We start from the raw sequence: 27,803 nt of genomic DNA, 5'->3' as shown, positions 1-27,803 counted from the left end.
GCAGCCATGGCAGGGTAAGTGCAAAAAAAATAAAAAATACTCTCAACATTATTTTTAGTTCTCAGTAAGCTGTCTCCAACCTCTCCTGCAAAAACACAGACAAGTAGGTCTGATGTTTCTGTTTTCTTCCAAACTCCTCAATCCCACATGCTATAAAAATGTGTCTCCTCACCTCTTAGATAGAATGTGAAATATCATAAATCACCTATGATATTGCAAAACAAAAATACAAGCAACTATCACATTTCAGTGCTAAATTGTGGGCAACATGCTGAGCTGTGTCCCGTGAAGCCATACTGGGAGTGGAGGCTGCAAATATGGACTTAAGCCATGCCTCAGTGCCGCAATGTAATGGTGCCGCCTGTGTCGGAGATGTGTGTTTGAGCTTATCAGAGAAGGTGAGAAACGAAAAAACTAATTATGGTATTCAAATCGCCAAAGTTGCCATAGTCTCATCGCAATGGTAACGAGAGAGAGGTGTAAGGGAGGATGCATCAGAACCAGACTTTTGATACGAAAACAGTATATAATATCCAAGATGCTAGGGATATTTACACTGAACTTACCCTTGAAATGGATATATATCTTTTCTATTTTATTGTGACAACCCTGATCACTGATGGATCCTTTTACTCCTGAAATAATTACAATCATAGCCGCCAGGGTTGGATCCTCTTCTCTTTGCCACCTTAACTTCTCCCAGAACTAATTCTATCTTAGATCTTTGCTCGGGATCCACCTACACTAGTCAGAATAATGGTACTGACTTTCTTCCCAGTTTAACACAATTGATTTTTGCATTCTTAAAGGTCAGATTGCCACTGTAAGATTCAGTTTAGACCTACAGTGCAGTCAAAGCTATGAGTTTCTGACACTTGTTATTTTTTTTTGTCTGTGGAGAAGATGCCTCTGTGCTTCATTACTCACACAGTTGTCGTAATATGCACTGACACGTCCTGTGAGTCGGCCAGCTTAATAAAACTCGTCAATTATTTGGTGCTGAGCTCATGTGCCTTGCTTAAAAGCAGCTCAGTGATATCTGTCTGGGAGGGAGGTGTTCATTCCTCTGATCTCTTCAAACTTCTCCAGCAGGTTTGAAAATTGAACAATTACATTCTCTCTGCAGGCCAATTGTGTCTGTCTGATAGCATTTATTTCTTTATTCTCATCTTTTCCCATTTCCTGTTTCTCATTTTCTGCTCTCTCTATTCCCCCCTCAGCTCACCTGTCATAAAACCACACGTCTCTCTGTTGGTATGGCTACCAGCTATTTCCAACCCCCACTTTAAGTGAGCCGTGCTCCACTGTGCCTCATCATTACCTATTGGATATGCAGATGCACACGAACACAGGCCCTGAAACAAAATGCCTGCTGTAACAGCTCCAGTTGGCATCTACTCTGGGTGACATTTTTGCTCTCGTGTATTTTTGGCTCCTCTGGAAAAAAGTGAGATTTCGTTCTGTTCATGAGAATTGGAGTTTCAGCTTTGTGAACACATTTTATGTTGTTGGCTGCCTGTGAGGATGAATTATTTTGCTTGTAACAGGTGCAGGTGCAGTTTCAAACACCAGCTAGATCATAGTGACTGGGTCATGTCATCATGGAGAATTTTACTTTACTTACTCGTTAAAATACAATGGATTGGCCCCCTATAGCTGTAATATTTGGAAGTTATGTCGCAGCGTGTGATGATGCAATGACTTCTGGTTTACATAATTGATTGCTTCTAATTAGACAGAACTACATATGTTGCTTAACAACCAATTCAACTTCTAAGACATTCCTAATCTAGTTTTCAAGTTCATTTAGGTAAATCACTACTCCGAAACAAGCTAGTAGTCACCAACAATTTAGTAAATTACTGCTCCATTTTTGGGAAGCGGTTGAACAATCAGAGCTTTATGTGCAGGAATAAGAGAATAGCTATGGCTTCATTCGTGAAAAGTAGTGTGAGATAAATGCCGGAAAATGCGCACAAAAGGGTAGCAAGCATGGATGACGTCAACACAGCAATACAAGTTGGTGTAAGTTGCCTTACATGAATGATAACACATATCAATATATTTACTTGATTGCGGTAAGAACACGTGAGCTCCAAGCGACAGCTGAAGCAGCTTCGCTGTCGACAGGAAGTGAAGTGGGCGGGACAGATATACAGATTTGTCATTTTTACCTTAACTAGTTAGGGGGAAAAAAATACACCAAGAATACCTCCCTTTTCCCAACAAGGAATCAGCTAATATGAACGTGCCAGGCGGAGTGAATTAAATAAAAGAAGAATGCCAATTCAGTCTGATTATCTAGCTAAATGCAACCGAGATCGTCCGTTTAGAAAGCAAAAATGTCCGTATGCACACAGCAATGACTTTGTTAGCAGACATCATAGTACACAACATATATAGAAAATAAATCCAAACAGGAATCCAAGATGAGCAAATGTGATTATCAGTTTGTGGACAATACAATCCCATCTGTAAGGTTTCATTCCAAAACTTGGCTAAACACACACAAACACACACGTACATCCATCTGTGTTTTCCTCCTCTGGCATGGTGTGCTAATGGAGGTCTGGACCAGTGGACTGATAAAGCTGTCATATCGCCTCCCTCTCTGCTTCTTTCTTTCACTAACACAGAGTGATAAATCAAGAGTCTGCAATGGCATCACTTCCACAAAGAGACTACTGTCTGCTATCACATGCATACACACAGACGTGCTCCACACACACAACCATCACAGACAAATACATTAGATCTGTGTACCTCTGCTCAGGCTATGAGAGAGGCTACTAAACACATTTCCCCTCACCTGCCCATCTCTGTTTTATTCTGTCATGCATATTTCATTCTATCACCCTTTATCACACACACACACACACACACACACACGCACACACACACACACACACACACACACACACACACACACACACACACACACACACACACACACACACACACACACACGCTCCAGCAGTGCTTTGCTCGCTCTCTGGGGAAGCCATCCTTGGTGACCTGGGTTGCTGTCACACGAGTAATGTCTGTGCGGGGGATTAACCGCAGTGCAGTGGGAGGTTTCCTTCGAGACAAAGATCGTACAGTAAATATGAGGTGTAAGGCTTATTTCCTTTGGGGGGGATATTGGTGGTCAGAAAAGAGTAATGGCCAAGAGCGTAATTACTACTAGAGGGCTCCTTTTCCACATGAGCACCTAACCTCCTCCTCTCATCACGCTCTATGTGTCTCTCTTTACTGTCCCAGCTGATAGGAAACGGAGGGTTTTATTTATAAGGTTGTAGCTGCTCTGTCTTCTGGGATATCTATATTGAATATGGATGCTGCAGCAATGTGATCAAGGGAAAGAGGGCTACAGATAGCACTTTGCAAAATAGGTCAAAAAGTTATATTCATGGAAAAATTGGTAGCAGGTCAGGATCTGTTCAGTTTATGGGTATTACATGTTACTGTATAGGCAATAATATAATTTGAAGGACTTTGACAAAATTGTTTTATTTATCATTTAATTATGATTCTTAAAATGCAGAGGTTTTGGGCTTCTAACACTTTTGCATCTATACTCTGTTTTGAAATAAAAGGCTCCGACCAATTGACCATTCGCTAAACCCAAGCTCTTCTTTTGTGAGACAGCAATTTCACTTTATTGTTTGTGTCAATCACAGGCTTTTTTAGCATCAAAGGATCTGGCAGTTAGCTGATGGCTGTGGTAGAAGGAGATCATTTATCAGTGTGACTGCACTTTCTACTTGTTGCTGCTTAATTGCTGCTCTCATAAATGAGTTAATGTGCTTTTAATCTTTGGAGTGCACTCAAAACAGTGTTTCCGTGAAGGAAGGAAGGAAGGAATGGAAGGAAGGAAGAAAGAAAAGGGAAGACATATTTTCCACTACACCCTCCAGCTGCTGCTTTGCAACTGACAGGGATGTCTTTGATGCTGTGATGAAAAGTGATGGCTGTATTGCCCAGGGCAGCTCATGTTTGAAGGGCTAGGTGAAGTGAAACGGATGGTTCATGGGTGCTGAGCTCCATGGAAATGTACTCACCAGAGAGGAGCATCACCAGCTTAATCAAGGAACCTCTCTGATAGCAAAGACTGAAATCAAAAGGGAAAATGTTGAACAATGCTTTGTAGAGGTTCATGTTCAAAGCCATATTGAACTTGCTTATACATAATATTGCTATTAATAATTTGATGATTATATCTTAATCAAACTTCAAACACAGGCTACAGATACTTTAAAAACACATATCTAAGTGTGGCATATTGCACATCTAAATTCCCTGGATTAGACACAGCTCAAATGAAGACATTTTGAAGATTGGTTAAATTTGGGTTTATACAAATGTAATCTTTTGTTGGTTATTTTAAGAACAATAATTCAAAGTCACATGCTTTAAGCTTCAAATGTTATCTCATCTGAGCAAAATCTTTCATCTTTTTTTACATTGGTAAAGGTTCAATGTGCATGTATGAGCCGATGGCTGCATCACACTCTGCTCATTAAGTGATTCGATAATGTAAGATGCAACAGATGCTGTAATTGATTTATATCGGAATGACATGTTCTCCTCCTACACTTCTGCGACATAGTGATGGTGTTTTGTTTATTGGGCAAGTTTATATTCAAGTTGGCGTATGCAATATGACATGATTCAATAATTAGCTTAGATTAAATAAATGAGAGTCTATACAAAGCAAAATAAAACGCATGACATGTAGAGAAAGAAAGTAGCAGAAAACAATCCTGTGTGACTGATCCATCTCTCCATTCATTTAGAGATCAGCTCTACGCCAGGTTTATATTTTTTTCTGTCAGGTATCACAATGTATCTTTCAGCCTTTAAAACAGAGTCAAAACTAATTGCTTATATAAAAAAAAAAATGTCTGAAATCGAGAAAATAAGTGGACATCATATTTCCTACTTTGTGATGAAAAAAATATTTGATCTGGAAAGATAACAAGGATAATAACAGTTTCTGTATGGCTGCTCAGTCTAATTTGTTTTCTTGCCCTAGAGTTTGATTAGTTTGAGTCAATGCAGAATTGGCTCGAACTTCATTAAAAGCAAATAAACCCAATAACAAGAAAGCACAATATGTGTTGTGTTCTCAATAAACACAAAAGCTCTTAGGTTTATTGCATTTTATTGATAGCATCTAGATAATAATTTGCTGCATATTGCCATGTCAAGTAAGTTAAAAAATATCATCACTATTTTCTTTAATCACAAAGAAACTTCACTAAATGTTAAAGCTCTAATTACAACCTTTGTTCTTCAATCATGTACAAGAATAACTGTGATAGGGTTTAATTCAGAACAGAGACAGCAATCAGGAACTACAGCTCAACTTAAATCTTCAGCGTCTGCAGGGCTGCGAAGGTCAGCGTTATGTAAATTTCGTCCTCCCTTTCAACATGCCTATATTCGCAGTCTGAACGATCTACATGAAGCCCAAAATGTAGTCTGTTTGAACGGTGCATGTTGTCTGCACATGTGAGACCACGTGTGCATATGAAGACGATATGGCCAAATGAATCCACTCAGGGACAAAACTGCGAGGCAAAAACTGCAAAGAACACAAAGTACCTATTAGTTATTCACATTCCCCAAACAACTTAGCAATTAACCAAATTGCCATATATCAAATGAAAAATGTCTATGTGGCCGCTATGGCAATGGGGCAGTTGCGCACTTTGCCCAGTTGGTAAACCAGCCCTGGCAGATGCCAATGTAGTATAAACAGAAGATTTGTCCGCATACACATCCAAAGCCAGATTCAACTTTTTATTGGGTAACCCTGCATTGGCACCCCCACTGTGCCAGTGTCTCATAGAAAGGAAAAACGGGATTTAATTATTCCGCACAGGCCGGTTGTGTGCGTCCCGTTTGTGAGCCAGATCCTGAAGCAGGACGGATAACCCCTGCAGACCCATTCACAGCAAATGGCAAACAGTTTTTTTCTTGCACCGCTCCTTTGGAGAGAAAAGGGTGTTTGTTGTCAGTATGAGAGCTTATCCTGTATTGCTACCCTTGTCTCTAATATCTCTGAGCAAATCTCAGTTTCCTCCCCCTGCAGGCAGCAATTGATCACTCTTTTTGCAAGCCGAGCCATCTGTTAGGAAAACAATTTTTCTGTCATTGTGGATTGAATTGCAGCAATCAATCAACTTGACGGATGAGGTTTCCTGCCCTGAATTAACAAATTCAGGAGCGCTGCTGAGGATTAACCATCTTATTAGGTTACAGTGAACTTAAACTTCATAGTCATCTGGTTTGAAATCCACAAAACACGCAACTCCTGCACTAAGCACAGCCTGTTAAAACATTTGGGAGACAGGCTTTTTTGGCAAATAGCATTGATATTCCTCCAAAACGAATTAGAGGACTCAGCAGCATCGATGGCAAACAAAGCATTAGAGAGATTGGCTGCCATTGTTAAGATGCTAATTGCCTGAGGTGTCATTTGTTCCCAAACAGAAAGAGGGGAAAAGGCTTTTTTTCCCCTGTTTCACCCTCAGTGACGATAAACAAAGCAGGAGAGAGAAAACACATGTAATGAAATTTGTCAAGCCTGTTTCATTTGTTCCTCTTTGCATATTGACTTCTTTTACACAGTTTTCCTCAACTGGCTTGTATTGAAATTACATTTCCAGATTCTACCTTGAAAGACAATGCAGTGCTGCTTCTGATGCAGTGGGTGCTTCATTTAAGCCATGATGGATGCTGGGTCACTCTCAGAGAAATTGTAGCAGCCATTTCTTTGCTCTCCTGGGTGGCTGCTCACTCTTTCCCTATTCTATTTGATTAATGGCACAGTGTCTCTGGTGGCTGCTGTAATAAAGTCAAATGAGGTCTCGAATGGCTGAGGCTTTGTAGAATCAGCAGTGGGTAATTGAGGAGGTGGATGTCTCAGGTGGGGGGTGTGTCTGTTCTCTGTCCTTAAGGCAATGAAATAGTGTTTCACTTTTCCCGTTGGCAGAGTTAGTGAAGTCAGTAATTGTGTTAGAGAGGCCCTGCTTCACTGCACATTGTTGTATGTTTGGATGGTTTTACTTGTGCTCAGTTTTAAAGGTTACAGAGCTGGTGGCGTGGAAGAAACATACCTCCTCCCTGAATGCTTCAAAGTATTCTCAGTTTGTCTCCTGAATAATACAGCGGCAGAGGAGCGATAATTGAAACGTTGTATTCCACAGTATCTTCTTTATTCAACAGTGCTGTTTCTTTGTCATAGAGACTTGTTTGGCTTCACACGCTGAAATCTGTCACAGAAGTTTCCAGATAAATCCTGCCTGAAGCCTTGTAATCCTCAGTATCTCCTTTCACCAGGCAAGACTTTACACTTGTGTGTGGAGATCCTTTCATTTTTATGAAATTGTCTGTGAAAGCAAGAAGGCTCTTTTGATGGGTAGTAGGTGTATCAGAGCACTCCATTCCTACTGGGAATATGGCTAACCCCATTCCCCCCGCTTTGGTTCAAATTCAGTCCATTCTGCAGAAACAACACTCAGTCAACAAAACCCAGCTTCTCACACACACACACACACACACACAAACACACAAACGAAGGAGAAAGCAATTCTTGAATGTGTCAGGACTGACATCCCAACCTGCCTGACTGTTTATTGTCTTATTGTGCCAGTATTTTACACATTTGTCACACTGAAGACATTTATAAACTGTCATGTAATGAGGTGTCCATGTCTTTGCTTGTTGGATTATTGCGAAACACTGTCAAGGCCACAAAGGTTTGTGTCACCACATGGTTTTATTGGCAGGGAACAGTCTTTGGGACGATTCGGGCATTTCCTTAAACTCCTTGACAACATTATGCAATAAAAAATACATTAAACACTGGACAGGAACTGCTGTGAGCTATTAGGAAAAAGGGTCATTGAAGAAGCCATTGGGGTAAATTTGCTTTCAAAAATAATAAACTACTACTGTTGGTGTTGGTCCTGTGTTCTGGGGCGGTGCTGAAGGACAGCTCCTGTAGAGTCACGGCATGTGGATTTTTTGCCGCTATACTCTTTGCAGCTGACAGTCAAGTGTTTTCACTATCTTGACTATTCCTTACTGGATTTCAGCTTGAATGTATAATTCGAGAGTTTGTGTAATGCTAAAGAAAAACTATAACAGCTCTGTTCTTTTGAATAAATAGAGGGAGGACTGCAATTTCATTTGTAACTGCATGTGTAATTGTACTTGCATGTGACATGCAAAAGTAATGAGTACCACCAGAAGAAACTTTACCTTGATCAATAGAGGAATTAAGAAAAAAACATTGCAACACAATTTTTTTTTAAAAATTGATTCCTTGGTAGAGCAAAAACACCACCTGCAATTACTGCACTTTTAAGTAGTTTAATTATCATTGAACCATTCAGAAGGCAGAAATAAAACTGTTTGTAACCTGTTTAAGGCTCCAAACAGCTGCACAAACCTACAAGTGAAGAGCTAAACACAAGCTTCAACAGATATTGCTTGTAGAGATGAAGTTATTAAACCTCATAAAGTTATACTTTATGAAACTAACTTTTTTTTTACTAAGAAACAGTCAGTTGAAAAGGACAGAAACACTGTGCTATGAGAAGGGTCATTATCATGTATCATGTTAATACTTCTCACAAACTGGCTGTCATAGGTAGCAGTTACTTATACAGCCAGCACTTTGTTACATACCCTAATGCTTCCAGTTTAATTTAAAGTAAATCTCCACTAATTCCTCTTTGGCTCATAAGTCTGAATGGAAGCAAAATTAGTTGAAAACACTTATTCCTAAGACTTGATTCTCTGTGCTTTCACTAATTGGAATCTCTACTGTCATGCTGTGCTGAGGGTGCTTCACCAAGGCAATTAAAAGGAAGAGAAATGAAAAGGGAATAAGATTTCTAATGCATCACATCTTGGAAAGAACCTGGAGAGGAACGCCAGAAAAGCAACTTTTTCTTTTTAACTTCCTAAGACAATGTTTTGGAAATTGCTCCTTGTTCTGGTTAGGAGGAGATTGTGGTATGGTTGATGTATGGTTAGGGTTGGATAAAGGAGCTATATATGCAATTAAGAGTCTGGACCGGACTTGCCTGCTCCGGCTCTAAACTCTGATGTTACAAGCAAAAATGGAGGTGGCTGAGCAGAAATTCTAACAATGTTAATGAGGTTTAGCTCGCACTCTGCAGGGGAAACTTTCTTCCGCCACGAGTGCAGTACCAAACCCTACTGATCATTTCTGAGGGATACTGGGTTGAAATGAGCTAGTGGTCAAATACCAATACCCCCTGCAGTATGTGAAACAGAGGAGACAGTATGTTACAAATTGGTAGGTGTTTAACACTGACGCTATATCTGTGGGCATCTGCAATGAGCCAGAAATGTTTCACCTCCTTTGGCTATGCTTGTATTGTTTAAATTTGTATGTGTAACATGTTCTTGCTCTGCCTGTCCATCTCCTTTACCTCTTAGATCATTTGTGAAATATTCATACCTAAAATGCCAAATTTTAAAGCAGCACAATTAAATATATTTTAGATGTTCTGTGTATCTTTTATACATCATTTCCTCAAAGTATTGTCACAATGTTTGTTATCTTTGAAGGTTTGACTTTTAAACTAGAATTAAAAGTAAGGTTCTTTGTCTGAATAACTTTTGGCTGCATGGCATGACTTTTATATCATGCCCAGCACAATGTGGGCTGTTCACATTTGGTTTGACTCATTAGCTTTTGCAAAGAGAATCTGAGTTGACAGCACTAAGACCTGCATGTGAACCTGAACATAGCTAAAGATAAAATTGAAAGACTATGAAATAAGACTCTACAACACAAACATCCTGCTTGACTGACAGGAGTTAAATTTCCCTTATACAATAACACAGTTTTTGTGCTCATTGCCATGTATTATCACAATATTGCCCAACTCTTACCTCTTGGCTCCCTCCTTCACTGTTTAAAGTTTTTTTTAACTCTATCTTGTTTTTCGAGATTCCCATTGCTTGAACGTTTCTAAATGACCAGAACATTTATTTCATTTGTCAGTTCAACCAACCAAAGCCTGTGTTCAATGTGTTGTTTCTCTATTAGATCTATTTAGAATTTGCAAATATTGGTGACCATAAGGGTCCATAAAATGAGGTTGCCACAAGTAGTTTATGTGATATTATTTCAACAGCAGGCAGCTTTCATCATGAATAAGTGCCTTATAAAGTTTAGCCCAGCTTGTAGCACCCATTCACAATTCTGCTTCCTGCAACACACTGATGATCATTTGGTCAGTTTTTATGGCAGCTGATAATCACTTACTCCGATAGGCTCCCTGAAGCACTCAACCATGGTGCTTTTGCTTTCCTGCCTCCACTCAGCTCAGTCAAGAACAGTAAAAGCCACCAGGAAGCTTAAAACGCTCTGCCTTCTTTTATTCTTGTTCACCATTTTAGACAAAAGCTGCAGAGTGGAATGGATTAGTTGACCTGTGGGTGGGAACCTGGCAATGAGACAAACCCAAACACTGGTGCAGCTGGAAGGGAATTCACCGACCAACATGCAGCATCCTGAATTTACTCTGTGCACTGAGTAACTTGTGAATTAATTGTTTAGTTTTTTTAACAAAAAATACTTGAATACATGTCTACAGAGGCAACCAGAACCTCACATACATTACAGAGCGAAGGGGTAGTTTGATGTGCACTAATGAGTCAGCTAACAGCTGGGTCCAGATGGGTCTGTAGGATAGTGAGTCTTTTTGGGGAATTGGGTAGAAAAGGGAGCCAGCTTTTGCAAAGAAGCTCCAGTTTTGAAAAATCTTCATCCAATGCACATGTCTTCTCTGGAGAATATTTGCAACAGATGGTTATGTGCACACTGGCGCTGGAATGGGGTGGACAAGACGTTTTGTCTCCCCTACTTTAAGCCAGGTATTATGGTCACAGAACGGTGCCAGAAATGTCTTAGCCAGCCTAAACGCTCTCACACCACATTTTCACACATAAATTTGGAACTAACTCAGTAAATAACTGAAAAGAAATAGAATGTTAAACACAAAGTTAAGGGCTTAATACCTATTTTGCTGCTCTGTGCCAAACGCCACCCACAGATTGGTAAACTTCTAGAGAGTTGTCCGAAGAGCAAACTTAGTTGTTGGACATTATTTTAAAACTTTAGTTTTGTGTTATCTATTCAATCTATTCTATGTTACCTATTTTCGCCCCACATCGATCTGTTTTATGATTAAACACATGGAGCTCTGGGCAATATTTAGGCCAGCTTAATTTAAAATGCAGCCGTTACCCAAGTTACCCTGGGCGATAGACTGACAGGAATGGACGAGCCCAAGGAAGTAATAAGCGGAGCGAAGTTTTAAGTGATTCAGAATGTTTCGCAGAGCTCTGGGAACTGTGTTTTCAATGTGTCAGTCTATGACACACTTGTTTATGTGCAGAAGGAACTGTGCAGGATAATTGATCAAAATGACAAGTTTGTTGTGCACATTAGCCTTGGTGTGTTGTGTGTTTATTTTACAACACTGTGATGCTGGTTGCACAAAGCTTAACCAGTGTCGTAATTGTGGCTTAGGAGTACAAAACATCACTCAAGTTAGAGAATGCAGATGGGACAGATACCTGCTGCCTTCAGTTGGCTGTAAAGAGTCACCAGTTCAAAGGAAAGGCCTTCAGTATAGTACTAAAGTGCACAGGAAAACATGAGTTTTTATATGTCTACTTATTGAGAAAAACCTTCGTTAGCAACTGCAAGCAAACTATGAAAAACCCACCATCTGTAGTCATGCAGATCCTTAATAATAGGCAGCTGACAGCACACACCGTACTAAGGAGTGTTAACAACAATTAATTCATTTTAAATGTACAACGCAAACTATCACTGATTTTAATGCAAAATGTGGGATACTGATCTTTATATCTTTTTTTCTTAATGAGGGAAATATAGTGTTCTCACTCTGTTATATGGTAGTCCATGGCAACATCATTACATGGTTGAATGATCATTATTTCTGTTCTTTAGGTGTAAATTAGCACAAGTTTTCGACAGAAGGTTAATTACTGTCTGAAAACCTTCATAAGACTTCAGCTGAAGGTTATGCCGGCACCACATGTTGTAAAGTGAGCTGCCCATCTCGCGCAATTGAAAGGGTCAGTGGCAGAATGTAAAATAATGTGTGGTAGGAGTTTACTTTGTAAACATATTTTGTTGTGAGATAAGATCGAGTGGGAGGTATATGTCAGGTTCTAGCTCGATACATTTCTTTCAAACTATTTTCTATGACATAGTTCTGACACTAGGTGTCAAGTGTGAATCTAAGTTCACAAAATTGTACAGGAGTAAGGGATGTCCTGGTGTCCAGAGATGAATTCTAGTCCAAAGCTGTTTCTGTTCCAGGCTGATTCTCTGTGTAGACAAACTGCAGTCAAACAATGGAACTGAGACATATTCAAAGGCAGCACACAAAAGAGTAGAGCCTAATTATGTCAGATCCTCGAGCTGCTGGCCTTGGGCTGGGCAGTATGGCCAAATCTTCCGTCACAATGTAGATAATAACATTTCTCAATAACAGTATAAATCACAATATAGATTGTTTTTTGGTAATCCAATGAATAAATGGTCTATATGAAACAACCCCAGGTTTAAGCCTATTTTTTAAAACATGACGAAAGAAAAGTACTGAGTAGTTTCTCATTTAATTAAGAACTTGCAAAATGGACATAACAGTTTCAAGTGAAATTATAGAGAAAAAAAATATATACAGTATATATCCAATTCTACACCGACTATGTTAACATAAATAGTGAATAGCTATTGTGAAAATATAACCTTATCCATCTTTACACACCGGAAAAGGCATAGCCAAAACATCTATACATTTTTCCCCTGTGCTGAATTTAGACATTTGAAACTATATCAAGCATGATCTTACTGAGTTGGGGGTGAGACGCCTTTTTGGACTCTGTCTGAGTGCTAGAGTTTGCTTTTCTTTCTTTAACTTTTGCACCCTTCTCTCTCGGTTCAAACCTCTCATTTTTCTTTGTTAATGACGTGCATTTTCCAGGCTCTCAGTTAAGAAACACAGAGGAAATCAATGAGGGGCTATTCTTTACTGTAGATCCCTTTGGTAGAGTGCTCTTCTGGAAGGCCTCCAGCACAATGTCACTTTCAAGAGGTCTGATTATGTACAATGGCCCTTGGCCCAGGACACAAGCTTTCGAGCTCCGTGTTACTTGAATGCTTTTGTGCTTCTACTTGAACCCTTGTTTGAACAACTTATTTCATTCTAAACAAACAAGACAACAAAATAATAAAATTACATAATGGGATCTTAATGGAAAACAACCTTACACACCTTGTAAGCTGTAAAGAGAACAAATAGTAGCTCCCCAGTAGTTACCTTCCTCTCTATCTTCACTCCTTTTCTTGTCCTTCTCATGTGTCTGGGCAAAATTAATTAAGCTGTTCCTTATTCACAGCGGGTTTATTAGTTTGCTTTAGTCTTGACTCCCTGAAGATTTCTGTAATAACAGATTTCCAACACTGTGAACAAAAATGGTGTGTACATGTGTGTGCATGAGTGCATGCCTGTGTGTTTGTGTGTGTGTGTGTGTGTGTGTGTGTGTGTGTGTGTGTGTGTGTGTGTGTGTGAATATGTCAGTGGGTCTTTATCCTTTGAGGGATTTGGTGCAAGTGTTATTTCTAGGTTTACATGTTCCTTTGGTCGATAATATGTCTCTGTCTCCCTGTGTGTGTGTGTGTGTGTGTGTGTGTGTGTGTGTGTGTGTGTGTGTGTGTGTGTGTGTGTGTGTGCACTCTGTCAATACAAAACTCTCCTTTCTTTAATATCGGAGGTTCAAAAGCGCTTGAGTGTGTACCCTGTCTGTCTTTGAAGCATTGTGTTAATAGGTTATATTATGCATGCACCACTGTCTTCTTAGACAAAAAAGGAGTAATTCTCTCCTATTTGCAGACGTTCTTAGTTATTAGAAGAGCTTTCTAATTTGCACAGGTGCAGTTGAAAGAATAAAACTTCCTGCCAGCCTGAAGCATTTAAAAGGCTATTTCTTTAGGTTTACTGTATGATGGAGCAGCATTTTGTGTGGAACCCTCAGAAAAAGTCTATCCTCTGTAACTGCAACAAATTATAAATCAAGTCTTTTTTTTCTGTTGCAAAACAATAATTCCATCATTAGACTCCTCACTCCAATATTTCCTTACGCAAAGAGATAAGTGGGATTTTTTTGCATGCATAGGCATTAAAATAAATCCAGCAGGAGTTAGAATGCAGTTTAAAACTAACTGATTTGTTTTGGGGGGGTTTTTCAGTCCTCATCAGAATTGGAATATTATATTTGCAAAATATGTTTTTTGACAACCTTAGAAAATAATCAGAATATCTTGATCATTGCACACAAACACACACATATATACAGAATATATGGGTGGAGATATATACCGAGGTGAGACACATACTTATTATACACAGGGTTGAGATTTATTCTTAATATGTATAAGTAAAGCTGAAACAGTTAGTAAATAGATAGAAAATCACTACCAAAATATTTCGATAATTGAGTAATTTTTCTATTAAAACATGGTAAATACAGTGGGTACGGAAAGTATTCAGACCCCTTTAAATTTTTCACTCTTTGTTTCATTGCAGCCATTTGCTAAAATCGAAAAAGTTCATTTTTTTTCGCATTAATGTACACTCAGCAACCCATCTTGACAGAAAAAAACAGAAATGTAGAAATTTTTGCAAATTTATTAAAAAAGAAAAACTGAAATATCACATGGTCATAAGTATTCAGACCCTTTGCTCAGTATTGAGTAGAAGCACCCTTTTGAGCTAGTACAGCCATGAGTCTTCTTGGGAATGATGCAACAAGTTTCTCACACCTGGATTTGGGGATCCTCTGCCATTCTTCCTTGCAGATCCTCTCCAGTTCTGTCAGGTTGGATGGTGAACGTTGGTGGACAGCCATTTTCAGGTCTCTCCAGAGATGCTCAATTGGGTTTAGGTCAGGGCTCTGGCTGGGCCAGTCAAGAATGGTCACAGACTTGTTCCGAAGCCACTCCTTTGTTATTTTAGCTGTGTGCTTCGGGTCATTGTCTTGTTGGAAGGTGAACCTTCGGCCCAGTCTGAGGTCCTGAGCACTCTGGAGGAGGTTTTCTTCCAGGATATCTCTGTACTTGGCCGCATTCATCTTTCCTTCAATTGCAACCAGTCGTCCTGTCCCTGCAGCTGAAAAACACCCCCATAGCATGATGCTGCCACCACCATGTTTCACTGTTGGGATTGTATTGGGCAGGTGATGAGCAGTGCCTGGTTTTCTCCACACATACCGCTTAGAATTAACGCCAAAAGTTCAATCTTGGTCTCATCAGACCAGAGAATCTTATTTCTCATAGTTTGGGAGTCCTCCATGTGTTTTTTGGCAAACTCTATGCGGGCTTTCATATGTCTTGCACTGAGGAGAGGCTTCCGTCGGGCCACTCTGCCATAAAGCCCCGACTGGTGGAGGGCTGCAGTGATAGTTGACTTTGTGGAACTTTCTCCCATCTCCCTACTGCATCTCTGGAGCTCAGCCACAGTGATCTTTGGGTTCTTCTTTACCTCTCTCACCAAGGCTCTTCTCCCACGATTGCTCAGTTTGGCTGGACGGCCAGGTCTAGGAAGAGTTCTGGTCATCCCATACTTCTTCCATTTAAGGATTATGGAGGCCACTGTGCTCTTAGGAACCTTGAGTGCTGCAGAAATTCTTTTGTAACCTTGGCCAGATCTGTGCCTTGCCACAATTCTGTCTCTGAGCTCCTTGGGCAGTTCCTTCGACCTCATGATTCTCATTTGTTCTGACATGCACTGTGAGCTGTAAGGTCTTATATAGACAGGTGTGTGCCTTTCCTAATCAAGTCCAATCAGTTTAATTAAACACAGCTGGACTCCAATGAAGGAGTAGCAAATTGAACATATTCTGGTTTTGGAATAGAAAAATAATAGAAACCAAAATCTCAAGACAAAACCTTGGGCTTTAGGAAATTCTAATGGTCATATTTCACCATTTTCTGAAAATGTATACAGATATGCAACTTTAAAGAAGATGTTATTAATCAACAATCAATAAAAATATGAATCGATTTATAAAGAGCTTTTGTATTTTAGGATCGCATGTACTACAACTAATATTCTCAGTAAGATCCATTTACTGCACCCACTTCTTCTTTAGATACAACTTTTACACAGCATTAAAGTATTTTTTCAACCTTTTCCTGCGACTGTATACCGCATTTTTTATTTTGGCCACAGCTGCTTTGCTCTGCAGCTACTGTACAGCCACAGCTTGTCAGCACAGCACAGATCCACATGTGTAACCCGAACTCTTTTTGTTTGGTGATTTTAGCTTTTCGGTAGCCCTAAGGTATTGGTCTATTTCTGGGAAGAACTGAGAGGGAATGGATTTGGCTACAGGAGGTAAAGGAAGGAATGTGTGGTGTAAATATGGAGTCATTTGTCTTTTGAAAGCTGTTTTTGAGGCATTGGCTGATGGGGTACCAGATGTCTATTAGTGTGTGTGTGTGTGTGTGTGTGTGTGTGTGTGTGTGTGTGTGTGTGTGTGTGTGTGTGTGTGTGTGTGTGTGTGTGTGTGTGTGTGTGTGTGTGTGTGTGTGTGTGTGTGTGTGTGTGTGTGTGCAAGATTTTAGGTGAGAAAAGTCTCTCAGTCGCCCATGCGAACAAGATGGTTTTCCCACATGAAGATCAATGAAAGTCTTTTACTGTGTGGAGCAAAGGTCTCCATCCACGCCTTAAAAACACACTCACCTCTTCACAAAGAGCAGAAAGCACTTATACACACAGCTGGAGAACACTTTTGCACGTCTCTAGACCTCAGCATTATGAGTGAAAACCAGAGTCCATCAAGTCAAGCCCATCAATCCTTTGTGTAAATGCAGCTGGAAATACCACTTAAATATAAGTATAGTGCAAAACTTTACTGTAGTTAGTTTATGTGCAACTTTGTTGCTAGACTTGTCAAGACCTCCAACTTTATCATACAGCATCTAACTGGCAAAATAAAAACATTTGACATCTGTCTCCTATGCAATACATTTTTGTACTACTATGCTTTGCTAAAGGCTTGTATGAAAAACAAAATAGCCACCATGCTTACATTTACTGCACTGGCAACTTTTTTAAAATTCATATTCTGTGAAGATGTTGCAGTGAAGGCCTTTGGGTTGATGAGGTAATGCTGTGTCATACGTGTTGTTAGGTTAAAACGGCTGAAACACTTTGTTAGGTTCAGGAAAGATCATGGTCATATGTATTATTTTAAAAGTCGAGTCATCTAGTGTCATGCTTTAATTCAGCATTGATATCTTTACATTCTCAACCAAGACTCTGATCTTTCCCTGAACATAATTAAGTGCTCTAAGTTGCCTAAACAAACCATAAAACAATATGAATCAAGCTAGATGGCAGAAAGAGATATTGTAGAAAACAACTGAAATACACTGACTACATTTTTTTTGCATATGCAGTCCATAACTTTGTACATTGGCAGTGAGAAGTTTGCAGCTGTAGTTTGCAGCAGTGCTTTCTCTCTTCGGACTGAAAGGAATCCCATGCAGGTCGCCCACAACCACAATGCCTCCCTAAGTGGAACCCTTTTAAACTAATAAGGCACATTCCTCTTACTTTGAGGCAAAGCTGATGAATCAGGCAATTAACACACATGCAAAATGACTGCAGTAAACATCATAGTCCTCTGGTGAGACATTTAGTGCTCTGGGAGATCTAACACACTGGCAGGCAGATAAATGAAAGGAGATACTATTTTTGTGGAAAAGGAAGAAACATTTAGCATTTTGTCTTATGGGACCAATAGGCCTTAAGTGAGAGTCTCATATTGACAAAAAGGTGGAATGGATTTCGTCTGGATGCAACTTATAACTTAAGCTATTCAAACATTACAGGTCACCTAAAATAACACAAATAACAAAATAGAAAGAAATGACCATGAATCAAAAGTTCATAATGTACGGACTAAGAGAGCCAACCAACTAACCATAGACGACAGACACACAGTTCCAGACAAACAAAATCAGGTTAAAGTTAAATTAAATGGGTCCTGATTTGGACCTGGACGTATTGTAGCGACTGACAGGCCTTTGGTCAGAGGATCTCAAGTATGTGACAGCATTGGAGTCATGATGAAATTTCTCAACTCAGTTCTATGACTAAGAGGAAGCCAGCAAAGGGAGGAGAGAGTTGTGTCAACAGGATAGAGTTGAGTGATATGGTCTCTCTTTTTTGATATTGTTTAAAGTCGTGGCTTGTGGACTTCTTCCATTCGCGTTTAGTAAGTCTGTCCTGCTGGCATGTGTTAGTTTATTATAGTTATTTGGCTTTTAAGTCCAGGTCAATTTGGGTATCATCAACAAAACATAAAATTTGGATCACATACTGGTAGCTTTGTTACTGATGTAGTGATTTATACATCTTTTCCATTTAAAACTTCTTCTGTCTAATATACAAACTCCATTTCATGGCAATTAGTATTCAATTCCACCTGTTACATTGAGTGGACTAAAGGACTGAGGCGATTTAGTCTTTTTTGACAGGCTGCCATTTCAAATACCTTCACAAATATTCCTATTGTCCTCCTCACAAGTAAAAATAAAAACATTCTGGCTTCAAATAAATTGTCTATTCTCCCTCTGCGGACTGATTAAGTCAATAGTGATAAGTGAGACAAGAGGGTTAAGCTTGTGATGGCCTTTTTGATTCTCAAATCTCTTCTTTCTTTTGAAATTGATTTTATCAAAATTATTTTATTAAAATTAATTAAAAACATATGAATAAGCACATAAACTCAATCTGCATTAGATGATAAAACTGCAACACGGGATGTCAAGGTTCAAACACACTGGCGCTGACCTTCACCTTTCACCTTAAGCAACACACATACAATGACCTAAAAGTAACACATAATGTAACGATCATAGCAGGAAAAAAGAAAGATAAGATACATGAAAGTATATGTTTGTAAACAGAATTTAAGATGTACAGTAGTAGATACTGCTTTTGTTTGGTTGATTACCCAAGTATTTGAGCTTTATTTAATTTTTAAGGAATAAGATCAGTTACTTTGGACAATCAGGAAAATGTACAAAAACATAAAAAAAATACTTTCTGTAAGTGTCAAGGAATGTCCAGGATGAATTACATCAAATGTACTTTTTGTTGTTGAGCATCATCACAAAGAATAGTACTCAGTTGGAAAAATGAAATGCTAGTGACCTTTAATGATCTCTTAAGAGTGGTACAATATGTGTTTTCTTTTATTTATGTTAAACTCTTATTGTTTTCTCCCTTTGCTCCACAGAGGAATCCAAGGGAAGAAATGTGGCATTATCGTCCTGTCCGCAGAGGAGCTGAGCAATTGTCGAGTGAGTAAGCCCTGATAATCTCCCCTGCCAAACAAACATAAGGAGGCAAACATCTGTCAGAGAAGCCTGGTTAAACAGTCTTTGAACATAAAGTGGATTGAGAGTGATGAAAGATTGGAGGGGCAAATAATTGCAAGTGCACAGCTATAGACAAAAGAAACTGCCTGGTGACTTTGTTTAGCCCAATTTTTGGGGGTTTAAATCGCATAGATGCTTCTTGTGGTATAATGTCAATACAGGTCATTTTACAAAAATATTGCCTGCATAAATCGCTTTTGCTGCTTTTTCAACATTCTGGCTCGAGGAGCCGAGAGAAGAATCGAAAGAATAGGGTACCACTGATAAACAATGCCATCATCCATAAAAGATGGCTGACTGTCATCGACCACTTAGCTCAGCATCGTGATTTCACAAGCAATGTCACAAGCAATCCCAAAACAATTATTGATATCGGTTTGGAAAGTGGTAATTGCTCATTGCCTCTGGACGGCGTGCAGCCGAGATTAAGATAGAGAGAGGCGGGGAGGGAAAGAGTTCTATGGTACAATTTTGTAAAAACGCACTTTTACAGTCTATGGAAAGCACTCATTTCTGGGGAAAGAATGCCACAACTGATTAGAACAAACAAGTCCTTTTATTCGTAATGGAGGATAGAGCTCCTGTAGCAGGTTTCGTCCCCATATGATTTGATCAGTTTGGATGACTTGTGCAGCAACAGTCACTCAGCACACAGTCAGTGCGGCAGAGAAGAGAGGCCTTTACAGACGAGCAACAAGAGCACACAGGCAGCAAATGCCTGAATTTTATTTAATTTCTTTCAATATTTATTTTGAACGCATCATCACAGCTTGATCGGTTAAAATGATAGTATCTTTAGTCTTTAAACCCCGCCCCCAAACCCCTATATTTAACCTTTTAAAAGAAAAAAAAGAAATTCTATAGAAAAACAGGCATTATATTATAGTATTTATACTTCAATGTGAGGGATCAGACATAAAGTATTTGGTTTCAGTATTTACCTACCTATCTACTGTGTCTATCCATCTATCAACCAACCTACTTACCTCCCTTCAATACCTATCACACTTATTTAAACACCCAGACACACTCACACACACACACACCTCCCTCTCAGAGCATAACAGACAGGGCAGCTGCTCTCACTGTGGAGAGCACAGCGTCTAATGAAACAGCCCAGGAACATGATGGGGTGATTGCTGATCTTCCCCTCAAACAACCTTAGATTTGGATGCTTCGATGGGCTCCCAGCACGCAGATTAGGAGAGGATATTGAAAAGCAAGGGAGTGCAAAAGAGCAAACGGCACAAAGAGAGAGAAAGAGAGTAAATGAAGAAGAAAAAATGGCCCATTGAAAATGAAAGCGCAAACAAGCAGGGTTAAGATGGAGAAGCAGAGATTTGTAGATATGAGAGAAAATGTCAGACAGATAGAAACAGATACAAAGACAGTGGAGCGAATCAATAGAGATTTCTTTCATGCCTGGCGTGTACTGTACCAGCTCTTAGATATAACAACTGCTTGCCTGAGACTGACTGTCCCTGCCTGACACACACACAAACACACATACATTCACACTTATTTTTACTTTCACACACTTGTTCAGAACCTATAACCAGAATAACCCTACATTACATACACTTGTACATGCTGGTGTGGTGTGCAGTTGGTTTTTCTCTGTATTTGTCGAAAAGAACTGTTTGACCAATTTGAAAGAGGACTTGGAATCAAACAACCGTTTATGATTTTTAAAATAAATTTAAGATGTATTTAAATCTTGTATAGCAGTGTTTGATTTAGGCCTATTATAAACCTTAGATGACAGAAAAATGAACATTCGTTAATTTTATTTGGAAATTGGTCTACAGCTTTTATTGATTTGAGTTGGCAGGTTTATTCTTGAAACATTATTATAAAAAAGTGTCTAAAGAGAGAGACAATTTAGATAGTTAGATAACTTTCAGAGATGTGTCTCACTACAGGAGTTGCCAATCATTAGAAATTGTATCAAAGGAAAAGCAGCTAAAGTTAATAAACTGAGTTCATAGGTCAAAACGGATACCATCAATTAATCAGCTTTGCTAGACCAGAGTCACTGTGCCTTTTTTCAACTAATGTGGTCAAATGTGGTCCTTCAAATCTGTAAACTAAACCTTCTGCAGAAAAAATAAGCAGCTCAAGATGACCAAATATATATTTGTGGTCTTCTTCTGAAGATAAATATTGCAGCAAACGTCCCATGTTGTGCTTCTCTGCTCTCTCTACATGACAAACTCTCTGACTTTTCTCTAATTATTTCTCAGTTTAATTCCAAAGGTTACAATCAATTCAGCAACCAAATGTGCAGGAGGAGAAAATATTTCCGATCATTTTGCACAACAGTTTGATTTTGATAAATGTGAACCATATGGACAAAATACCATGAGAGCTTGAGGAACAGAACTGGTAATTAGGAAAAGATTGTTTCCCCATTTGTTCAAGTTTATGAGGGGTGCAGTATAATTAAGGAATATTGAAACATTTCTCCAACTCCATGTGCTGGCTATTAAAAGTTAAGGCAGCTATCCAAACACTTTTACCATCAAAATATTAGGTTACATGAATTTGATTAACTTCCACTTGCAACACTATCTTTACTTCAGAAGCAGCAAATTTCCGGGGGTGGCTACGGTCAGGGTATGTGAGCAGAGCAGTGTGATTTAGCTTGGAGCATCTCTCTGTGTTCCCTCTCTCTTCATGATATAGCTCCATCACACAAACAAGCTAGTGCAACCCCAAGAGGATTTTCATTCAGTTTTATTTGCACAAATTTAACCGCTCGACTGTTTTTTTTGCAGTCTGTGTTGTTTGGCCACAAACAACCGGTGGAGATGTTCCAGCATAAATGTGTTGAGAGTCTGTCTCTCTGTGTGACAGGAACTCCAGTTTTTAGCCCTTCTTTCTTCCGGGCCCTCTAAGTTTTTGGATCCGATGTTTGCACATTTATGTCCTCAAGAACACCACAATGTTGATGAAACATTCAAATTTTCACCTGAAGCAAATTTCACACGACAGATCAACGTCTGTTCTCCTCACTTCCTGTGCATCTATTCACTGCCTTCTTTCATGCCTCAAAATTTCACTTAGCAGTCTGCAATAGATCTTAAAGGCATCGTTCACCGAATTTGCTACGGAGCAAACTGATATTCCTTCAGAGTGAGCAGAGAACAAGTGGAATAAATAAAATATCAGATTTAGAAAATGGAAAAACCTGGAGCAGCTGGGAGTGGAGCGATTAGAAAATGCGGGTTAGGAGTGGGCAGCAGAAATTGCACTCTCTATTCGACTCACGTATGCTGTTCGGCAATCCTCATTAAATGCTACAAGACAACATGAATCACAGATTTCATATCCTGTGGCTTTAAATCAAGCAAGAAATGGGGGAAGATCACCCAGGCAAGGAATTACCTATTTGTAGAAACACAAGTAAAAAAAGGAATGCACATGCCATATATCTTTTTTGCACATTTAGCCCCCAAGAGACACAAACACACTGACTCACACTAACTCATGCTTATGTGATTCCAATGTAAATGCACTGGTTTGGCCCTAACACTACACTTTTAGTACCTCTTCTGTTGTCTGCTCCCCATTTATTTTGTCTTAATTAGTGCATCTATAACTCTCACACTCTCCTGTCACCATGTTCCTTCATTACTCCTCTGAGGGTGTGGACGTGTCTCTATCCAGCCTAGCCCCCCTCTTTAAATATTGATACTCTGATTCACTCCATATTAGCAAATGGCTGTTGATCACAGACCTTTGCAAGAGTGTGTGTTCGTGCTACAGAACCTTAATGAGGCAGGAGCAGATGAATATTTAATAACCTCAACATATTCCATCACTATAAATGCTTTTATGTGCCTATTAGCTTGGCAGAGATTTTCTGGTGTGTCGTCTCTCAGAGCAGAAACGTTGCCAAATTGTGCTTCTTTGAATATCGAAATCCTGCGTTTAATTTGTAAGCAACTTGATCAGCAAGTTCACTTAATTCCCATAGAGTCAACCATGGGGTCATCAAACGGTCTTACCTTTGTTCTGCAGTAGTAGGTGTCACCATCTACAGTTAACCCCAGTGTGCATGTGGTGCTGCATACTTAGTAAACTTCATTCAGATTTCTGGCCCTGATTAGACATTTATCAAGATCTGAATCTTTTCTGTTTTACCAGAAAGGAAAACTGATTTTTATATGTGACTGAATGAAGATGCTTTGGTCTTACTTGAGCCCCAGAAACAAATGGAGCTTGATTGTTTCTTGAATCTCTTTTATTAGGTGCAGGGAGAAGAGATTCAGATTTTTATTTGTATTGTTTTTTACGGTTTATGTGTGCTGAAACCAGAACACTAAATTTTAAGCTTGAACACTGCTTTCATGTGTAGAGAGACTACAATGTCACAGTCAGTACCAGTTGAAGTTAGGTACTTGTTGAATACAAACATACACCCAGTATCAAGGGATTGAAGACAGAAAGCTACAAAAATTAAATCTGTCGCCACTGCAAATATTTCTACTGTCGCATATTCAGATGACACAGGTATTCAACTGCTTGTGTGCCAACCGTGACTGCCAACATTCCCCAGGAGCATTAAAGGAGTGTTTTTAAGAGAAACAGGGTGAATCCTATGTGTGGGAGGGATGTGTCAAAACGCAGACATGTGGTGTGTGTGTGTGTGTGTGTCCTCGGGGTGAGAGCAGGAATACAGATAAAGTTGTTCTCGCTGCCGGAGTGAAGTGGATGTGATCAGGAGTGTGTCAGAGGGAAAGTGTGTGCTGCGTGGTGCCTGGCTATGCGCGATAAAGACACAGCGAGGACACTGTGGCTGGATGCATACAGGAATTTAAATGGGCATCGGAATATGTGCACAGCAACACTCACTGCTCTCACTCTCTCACACAGTCTGTAACACTCACAACCTCGCAAACATTCTTTTGCTGATTTGCCACGCGGCCCTCAGCCAGCACACAAGGTGCAAGCGGCAACATTAAAAAGCTATTACGTTATCATTAGTGGCACCATGGCTGCCCAGTGTAGGGCCTCGAGCCCTGACAGCAACCGCAATGTACTATTATAGCATCTGAACATACTGTAATGAACCCACTGTGTTTCAGAGATTAGCCACAGTCCGTACGCCACAGATAAGTCGCCCCTTCCCTGCACTCCCATCACATCAAGGAGAGCCAAGAACAGGGAGGGGTAATAGTAAACAAGTAGTACAAGCCTCAACAGCAGCCAAGTGATTTATATTTGGGCTTGGTGAAAGTGCTACATTTCATGATTAACAACTGGTGGAAAAAAAATGCACAATCAGGCTTATTTGTGTGAGAAAGAGGCCTACTAGAAAGAGTAAGAGTTGGTTTGCAGTGAGTATTATTCTCCCAGCATCTATGGCTGGTCTTTGATTTATTTAAAAGGTAAATATAAGATTGTTATGGTCTTCGTGAGTGTACCTTTTGAATCCAGGGGTCACCTTCAGACACAATTATTTCTTCATATAAATACAGAAAAGAGTTTTGTTGACTGTTAAATTGTTGCCAAGCTAATGGTTATGGTCAAATCCACTTCTACTGGTTAAATGTGATAATTGCATCTTCCATTTGTAACTGCAATCGTGTCGTATATATTTTGGGAATCCAGGCAATTAGAGCAGATTTTATAGGTCTGATTTAATGTGATCACGTAAAGGGCATTTTCTGAGTAGCAGAGAAGCAGCATGCTGTTCTCAAAGAGAAATCATAATGATGAGCTAGGCCTATGTGAAAAGATTTGAAAGGTTCCATGCTGATGCTTTCAAAAACTAAAACTAAATTTAACGAATCTTTGGTTGTAGATGTAAACAAATTGTCACTTGAGTCAGCATCAGTCGGGGCTTAAAAACTAAAAGTTTGGAAATGAAAAAAATTGGGGGATGTGGGGTTAACAATAAATATTCATACTACTGAAGATTTTTTTTTATTATAATTTATATTCAACATGATGATACTTTACCTAGATGATGAGAATATTGAGTTTATCTTCATGTGTTTAGTTGAAACAAGAAGCAAAGCAACCCCTCAAAAAAACACAAAGCCTGAAGCAGAAACCGTGCTTTGTGTTTGATGTTTCTCTGAGGCTGAAATATACTTGACGCATGTGATGCTTTCCAGATGCTGTGACAGGTATCAGAAGACGTTAGCTTGATGACCATTACTCATGCTAGAATTAGACTTGGTAAGCAGCTGGCACTAACGTTAGCAGGTGGGTGGACACAGTGCTATGGTTCGGTATTACAATGCGTGCATACTTGAACACAAACACCATTATGCTGTGGTTATAGATAAAGCTAGAGTGTATGATAGGCTGACTGCCAGTTGTTCATAGAGTGGAAGCAGATGACATTCACACTACACAGACTAAAACAATGGAGCCCTATATGTCCACATCAATATTTGGGGTCTGCTACCAAAATATTAACTTTGTGTCACGCGATTCATGAAATAGTTCTCCGAGCCTTTCTGTGTGTTTTCCAGCAGCTGTGTTACATTTGTGGCTATTTGTATGGAGGGGTTGTTGAACACTTTCTGTATGCTTGTGTGTGAGCATCTACTAGGCAGGACATGGAGTCCTACTAGTCTTACACCCCAGCTGAATCTAACTGTGCTTATCTCCAGCAGTTCATTAACAGTTATGTACCTTAAATTTGACTATTTTGAATTAGCTTGTGACAAGATATTCCCAATATGCCAAGAAATCTAAATAAGGATAAACACACTCATACACGCATAACAGATAACAGTATTCATGCAGTATCTTATTGTGTAATGCACAGAAAGCTTCCTCCATCTGCTGTCGCACTATGAGCTAGGAAAAGAAATAGGCCACATAAATAATACCTTCCATTCTTTACTCATGATGAAGTTCTGACATACCCTTCCCCCAACCCTATCTTACACTTCTCTTACACTTCTCTTCCCACATCTCCATGCCTCCCTGCAGGACAGCGCCACAATGCAGTTCTGTGCCAACAAGCTGGACAAAAAGGACTTCTTTGGCAAGTCGGACCCTTTTATGGTCTTCTACAGAAGCAACGAGGACGGAACGTGAGTGCCTGATGTGATTTAGTTTTTTCTGAGAAGCAGCTGCAAGTGCTGGTATCCTAAAGGTTACAGTAACGTAATAAAAAATTCAAACGGAAATCGCCTGGGGAAGAGTGGGAGGCAAAAATAGAGGTAACATTGGTGGAGATACAGTAGAGAGGGATAATAAGTATATGTACAGTATGAAAACAGAGCTGCAGTGGTGACTGAGGCATGCACAACTTAAGAGGCTGCATACGGAGGTAAGTATCCTGTTCACATCCCAACACAACTCCCAAGACTATGCCTCTCAAAAAATGACTCAAGGAGAGCGAATATGAAAAAGAGGCAATTAATGTAAAAAAAAAAAAAAAAAAAAAAAAAAAAGCATTATAGCACGAATAAAATAACAAAATCTGCATCTTCCATCCATAGCAAAAACGCTGTCAGTTTTTGAGGCAATTCACATAGTGATGCACAACACTCCCACGTCTCCTCACGCCTTCCCAGAGTGCTTTTCAGCCTCCCCCAAGGGGCCGTGCAGTTGTGGCAGTGTCAGCCCTATCTATCCGGAGATGCTTTAGCAAGTGCTTCATTAGCTGTCTTCCAGCTTTTCTCAGTATTTTTTTTTATACATAACAGGGTGGGAAATGTATCCCCACAAATGTGCTACAAGTATCTGGTGTTGGTGCCAGAGGGGGGTACAAATTAGAGGCCTGTGCAGCTAAAGGACTAACAGGGTTTTAAAGGCTTGAGGCACTTTGTGGAGCACAAGTAATCCAAGGCTACGGGAAAAAGAAAAAAATTGTAATGCGCTTTGTTGCTTTTTCGAGAGGGTATTTGGGGGTATTTGATAGGAATTTATGTGGCTCTACTCTGCAAAGCATTTTGGATATCAGAGAAATCCATTTGCATATCATTGGCATACTTGAGGTCAAGGGAAAGGATTTAAAAGCCAGACTGAAATATCAAATTATTCTCTGTGGTCTAAAACCCAATATAGCTGGGAGACAGGCCAAGCGGTAAACAAAGCTAGGTACAGCCCTATTTAAAGCATCTCTCCCGTCACTGTAGGATTTGACATTGTCTTTCCTGTTACCTCCGTTTCTTCAGTTGCATGCTCCTCCCCTTATTTGCATATTTATCTCACTACCTGGCTTGTGTAATTAACAAATAATAATATGATTTCTTTCTCAGCCTCTTTTTGACCACATTGTTTTCTAATTTCC

General features: G+C 39.6%; 1 protein-coding gene across 2 annotated transcripts in view; it reads left to right on the top strand.

Moving 5' to 3' along the window:
* Nucleotides 1–27,803, top strand: part of cpne5b (copine Vb) — a 96,719-nt gene that overhangs the window by 43,269 nt on the left and 25,647 nt on the right. For both annotated transcript variants that reach the window (XM_054616714.1, XM_054616715.1), the window contains 2 exons: nt 19,399–19,462; nt 26,495–26,598. In XM_054616714.1, coding sequence (XP_054472689.1) covers nt 19,399–19,462; nt 26,495–26,598 — 168 coding nt within the window. The remainder of the gene's footprint in view (nt 1–19,398; nt 19,463–26,494; nt 26,599–27,803) is intronic.

Source organism: Anoplopoma fimbria, chromosome 17 (assembly GCF_027596085.1).
Source record: "Anoplopoma fimbria isolate UVic2021 breed Golden Eagle Sablefish chromosome 17, Afim_UVic_2022, whole genome shotgun sequence".
NCBI classification, from domain to species: Eukaryota; Metazoa; Chordata; class Actinopteri; order Perciformes; family Anoplopomatidae; genus Anoplopoma; species Anoplopoma fimbria.
Note: the sequence above shows the minus strand (reverse complement) of the source record. Positions and strands in the feature narration are given on the sequence as shown.